Source organism: Merops nubicus, unplaced genomic scaffold, assembly GCF_000691845.1.
Source record: "Merops nubicus isolate BGI_N331 unplaced genomic scaffold, ASM69184v1 scaffold40127, whole genome shotgun sequence".
NCBI classification, from domain to species: domain Eukaryota; kingdom Metazoa; phylum Chordata; class Aves; order Coraciiformes; family Meropidae; genus Merops; species Merops nubicus.
The window spans coordinates 40,247-46,246 of NW_008621667.1; the positions used below are offsets into that span (position 1 = coordinate 40,247).

The window sequence follows — 6,000 nt, forward strand, 5'->3', positions numbered from 1 at the left end:
TGCACTCATGGCAATGCATGCTCAGTACAAGGTGCTTTCAAATGCAGCTGTGCTGAGGTTTAGCAGAAGACAAAATCTAATCTTTACTTTTAACTAGTCAAGTTCAATACAAACACTGAAGTGCACTCAGAATATGAGTGCATGAACTGAGCAAGCGTACAAGAAAAAGTGTTATAAAGCTACAAGCACAAGGCATTGTCTTTGAAGCCTTAAAGGAATCCAACTGATTAATTTATAATCAGTTATTATTCTGACAACAATAAACACTTATTCTAAACCCACTAAATCCTAACTCAGTAACCCTGAGGAAGAAACATGTGCTTTCAGCTCTGCTGTTCTGAACCTTACCTCAGTAGTCTGTAGGTAGTTAATGATGTTGGCAGTTTGGGAGCTAAAACAGGCAGATGTATCTTAGCAGGTATCAGTTATGTCTTAACAGTAAAGAAAAAAAATAATTTTTTTACTATGAAGGTATCAGCTTTAAAAGAAAAAAAAATAGTGGCGACTACATACAGCAGCTTAAACACAGAGCAGTTTGCTCAGGATAGCATAGGGCAGAAGCATGGTACTAACAGCAGTGTTTGCTTCAAGTGTAAAACCACCTTTGTTTTGCTTCCATTCAGAATCTGGGAATTCACACTAACAACAATCCTACGTATCCAGGCACAAAATTAATTAAAAAAAAAAAAAGAAAATACAGTTTTGCTCATCATTGTTACGGCAAAAGAAGAAGAAATGGTCTAATATGTGGGTACAGGGCTGTGACTTCTCAGAGGATATCCTGCAAGGCCCCAGGCTGTACTCACCATGCATCTGGTAGGTGTACGGTGCTTGTCCGGCCGTCGGGCTGCTGAAGCTGGAGCCATAGCTAAGAAACCCACTCTGTCCTGGGGAATGGCTCAGGCTGTCCTCTGTTTTGATGCCTTTGGGGCACAGATTAGGAATCAGAAGCAGATCGTCAGTGTTTGTCGTATAAAGGTGTAAAAAAGCAGGTTTAGGAATTAACAAATTTTCAGCTAGATTTTAACCTATATGAATTTTTTTCCATACACTTTCTATATATATCTATTTAATTATCTGTATTACCCAAACAGGGCTTGTAAATTATAGAGTCAAGGAAATGAATCAAAAAATAATATTTGACATGACTACATCCTGTATCCATACCTGAATGAACTTTTGCTAAGAAGGGTAAACAATCACAAGTAATAGTTTTCAAAAACAGTTTCTCAACAAATAGTTTTGTTTTAGAATTAAACAAACTCATTGACTCCTGAACTTTCTGAAGAGTTACCAGATGCAAGCAATGATTAACAAAGCAACAGGACCTTCAGCAAAATAACCTCAAGACTTCTGTTCTCAGCAGAATTATCTTTTACTTGCATTATATTTTAAGCTTTTATAGTAAAATATTTATTGGCAAGTCATACAGAAGGGTTATCATCTATTCAGTTAAATATATCATACAGTTCAGGAACAATAGGTAAGCCCTGAAGCCACAGAAATCTTTTCATTACTAAAATCAGGCAATTAAATTGAGAACTTACAGGGGGAACAGCAATAGCTGAATTAAACATTGCAAGATGAAACCTTTGCTGCTAGTGAAGGGGGTTGATATTTTATCTTGAGATGCTGCCGAGATTGCACAGCTGTATTATTAAAATAAACAGCTGAAAGGTGCATCTTATTATGAACTCTTCGGGCAGGATCCTTCCCTCCTTTGCATGCCTATTTTCACAAAACAAAAAAATGGCTATTGGACACACCCTGAGTGCTGGGACTAAACAAAGACCCTGTTGATGTTCTGGCCTTGGATTTACAAGCCCAGGCTGCTGTCATCTTTTAGAGCTTGTAGCAAAACTTGCCAAAAGACAAGTTGACTTCCCGTGCATTTCACCAAACACACTTAATGACTCTTAAAAGCAACAAGTCTGCATTTGCTCAGGTTGGAAAAAAGGTTCGCTCAGATAATGTTTTCTCTAATAAAAAAATCACTTCTTTTAGCTTTAGGTGAGAATAGCCCCAATGCCATTTGAGTACAAGTTTGCAACAAGATGACAGTGCTGCCCTGTGAAGCGAGGGAAGTTTATTTGGATGGCAAATGGAAGTGTTGGTGCAAGTGTCCAGCTCCACTACTGCTGGGAAGAGGAGCTATTTGCAAGTGTGCGCAGAGAAGCCACTTCTCCTAACATCCCATGTTTTTCAATTACATCAGCACTCCACATTAGAGCATTCAACCTATCCCAGCTACCATTAATCTTCAGCCAACGGGCCTTTCTGGAAGTCTAAAAACTGTTGTCAGACAGTGAAATAACTTAGCACCAAATTAATTTCCACACAATGTTCTGTTTTGTCTAGAAACTGGCCGAGCTTTATTTTTGTGCCTAAAAACAATACTGCTTCATTGTTCTTGGTTGTCAGCCAGGTGGAGTTTTTCATATGCTGTGTTGAGTATCTTAGAGAGGGTGTATGGGCTGGGGGAGGGAAATCACTGCTCAAGGATGCTAAGAGGTCAACCACGGGATTTATAAGCAGCATATGGGCCCGACACATGTATACCCTAAAGACTCTAGGCAGCAGCAAATGGCTCTACTTTCACCTGCTCTAACAGGACAACTGCTCAGAGTTTGCCTTGGAAATCAGCCAGCTGATGCAAACACAGTAGTTCCAGGATAGGGTCTCAAAACAGTCCTCGCATCATCCTGGTAGAGCTTCAACTCTGCTGAGCCCATTTCCCTGACCTTTCAGACCATTGCACTGAAGTTCCCTTCAGTAAAAGCCTTGTCAATGGCTGCATAAAAACTTGTTGGGAAGAGATACTTTATTTGCCAAGCAAATTAAGGTGTTTAAGAGTACAAGAGAAAAAAGGAGCAGAAACAGAACAATGAAGCCATTTTAATGTTGCAGCACTCACAGGATCAGTTCAGAATAAGGAGCCCAAAGCTTTCAGTTAAAGAGCTGTACCCAAGCAAAAGCAGTATATCTTGGGTCTTTAGGAGTGGGAACAATTTCCCAGCTCCCTCAAAAGCTTGGTATTTCCATGCAGAGCTTGAGGACACTCTTTAATGCTTGGTTTACCAGGCATTCCTCCATCACGAGTGCTCCTTTCACTAGTCCCCTGCCTGAATCCTCAGCTGCTCCTGCCCAGCACTTCTCCCCATAGCTGCTGGCAAGGCTGCACAGGAAAGCAGGGAACAGAGCTGACTGGAGTTAGAAATGTTTACTGCACCTACAGCTAACAACCATCCATTTAAATATTAACCATCTTCCAAAACCAAAGTACTCTCTATCAGTTCACCCATGCCTTATTCTGTTCTGTGTCTTGGGTATTCCATAACAATATAGAAAAAAAAATTCTTAAAGTAGCTTGTATTATTGAAACTCCAGGAACAATCAAGGAAGGCAAAAGTGTAGTTCACCTAAATATCATACCTCTTGCAAGAGACTTTGTCTTGGCAGTGAGTCATGGGAACACTCACCAGCTACTACACCTAAGTGGCACATCCTACTGAACTTGAGTTTCTCATGCAGTCTCACATCCTACTACTGACTGGCTCCACCTAGTTTCTAAGATCATAACCCAGGATATCAAGAGCTGATAGACAGTGCAAAGTAATCCTAACTTCTTTAACCAAGTCAATTTTCCTCTCAGTCTAAGACGAGAACATTGTCAAGACAGAAATGACCTTCCAATCTAAATCTTAAGACTTCAAATACACTTTTGCAGGAGCACGAGGACGATGTCCTCAAAGGTAGCACAATGTCAGAGTACTCACTGTAGGAGGGGATGCCGTAGGGCTGCCCTGGAGGAGGGTAGGCAGTGTATGCAGCAGCCTGCTGGATTCCCGTGCTGTACTGAGTCTGTCCATACGTTGCCATTGTTGGGAAAGAGGGGACTGTCACTATGTGGGGGTAATGTCTGTTCAGAACAGGAAAACAGAAGGTCTAAGGCAATAGCTACTGTACATGATCTTCTACAGCACATGCAGAACATTTTGATAAATTAGCATCCAGAGTGTGATGGTGAGTATTTTGGGAACTCAGAACTGACTAGACTGATGCAAAGGTTTTAGTACACAGCTCCTGATGTGAGATTAAGCTACTTAAATGCATGGGGACTTTTAAGACTGTGCAAAATATGAGCAAGTTAAAAAAAAAAATTTTCATTTTGATTTTGCCAAACAAGTAAGGGTCATGGGAAACCTCTGACATTTCAACTGTGGTCACTCATAAACACAACCATATTCACACTGGTAAGGTTTGGATTCCCAGGGGTACGAAAGTACAGTACACAGTACCTCAACCCCTCTTTCACTCCATATCTAACAAGATTAAGAACCAGTTACTTCACTGGGCCAGAGACGTGCTGGGGAACAGGTGGATGGGCTTAAGGCAAATGCTTTTTAAGGTGACAGAAGTCTGCACAAAATGGCTGTTCAGTAAAACATGGTTTTTAAATTACAGCACTTGGCACGAGCACTCACTTTGTGGAGTACAGATGGAGAGGACACTGTGGTACTGCTTTGCTGCTGCCTGGAAAACAAAATGAAAGGGTCTTAGATTTTCATCATGTTCTGTTCTATGGCAAAGCTGATTGTGCTGGTTTTACCACTGCTGGTTTGAGAAAAACATACAGGAATTAGAAGACTGTTTTTAGTGAATCTCCACAAACCGAAGCAGGTAAGAAAGTTGCCACTTAACAAGAAATAGAGTTTTAGCTTATAAATGAAGGTGACACCAATTGATCGAGTTCCCAGTTTCTTCTTCTCATGGGACTGGTATCAGTCCTGAAGCTGGGCTTTGGTGGGATGATTCATACACTAAAGGCTATCAAAGCGACTACTATGATTACTGAAGCGAGTTAAGCTCACTGCACTTTTAGCTCTTTTGCCTTTTTTGGTACTCTCCTAGACCATGACTCACTTTCTTTAATATATCAAACCAAAATAAATATTAAAAATACACTAGTGTAAATGTCCTTACTCTTGAATGTTTTGAGTTAACTGTAACTTTCCTTACTGATCTTCCTGCAATCAAAATATTAAACTAGTAGAAAATGTATCACACAGGTTATATGTGCAGGATGCCTTCCAATGTACCAAACAGTTGTGTTCTGCAACACTAGCAAGGAAAAATGTGCCACCATTTCTATTTAGAGATAAATTTAGGTTTAATTAATAAAAATTTTAAATAATCTCATAAATTTAAACCTGCGAGTTGGCTGCCACTTGTACTGAAAACACCATACCCAAATGCCATCATGAGTACTATGCAGGTTGTCTCTGTAATGCCATCCAAATTTTGCTTTTCAGTGTCTGGCTGCAGCTCTCAGATGTTATTACAGCACTATAAATGCCAAAACACCCTCACAATCATCAGTAATGACATTAGGCACAACAGATTCAGCCTCTCTATCTGCTGGCTGCACCAATGAACACAGCAGACTAATTGCACACAGCTTCTCCACGCAGGGAGAACATCAAGCATCACATCGTCTGCTGGGAGCAGCCCCACCACCCTCCACACGGGCTGCTGGCACTAGGGTGTCATTCGCTACACGGTACAGGAAATATCACCCACTCTCATGCAGATGATGATGGCTCAGCTGCAGGTGCTGGCTGGAAGGGGAGATTCCTGCAGTGCCCCTGATGCTGCACAGGGGTACTGCCAGGCAGGAGCCAGCTGCAGTGCTGCCCCACGCCGCGACGTGGACGGACCCGCGGTGCTGCAGACGCATCACCCGCAGCACAAACTTTTCCTCAGCAGCACTTCATTTGTTCAGCTCTTCGTAAGTTGGTGAATTAAACATTTAAACCGTGTTTTATTTAATGAAATATGCAAGTACGTGTAAATTCTAAATACATGCAAATAGTCCTATGGGTTTGAGGAACTTGTTATGCTGAAAACGTGGTGAGAATGTACAAAAAGATCCAACACGCTCACATGAAAAACACTCGTTCTTACTGACTTAACTCTATTGAAATTGTTCCTTCCTACACG

At 41.1% G+C, this 6,000-nt stretch overlaps 1 protein-coding gene across 1 annotated transcript in view; it reads right to left on the reverse strand.

Annotated features, from left to right (window-relative positions):
- Positions 1-6,000, reverse strand: part of EYA2 (EYA transcriptional coactivator and phosphatase 2) — a gene marked incomplete at its 3' end in the record, with an annotated part of 48,555 nt that overhangs the window by 39,445 nt on the left and 3,110 nt on the right. The window contains 3 exon segments of the mRNA XM_008944555.1: positions 807-923; positions 3,777-3,919; positions 4,485-4,529. Of these exon segments, the coding sequence (XP_008942803.1) occupies positions 807-923; positions 3,777-3,919; positions 4,485-4,529 (305 nt within the window).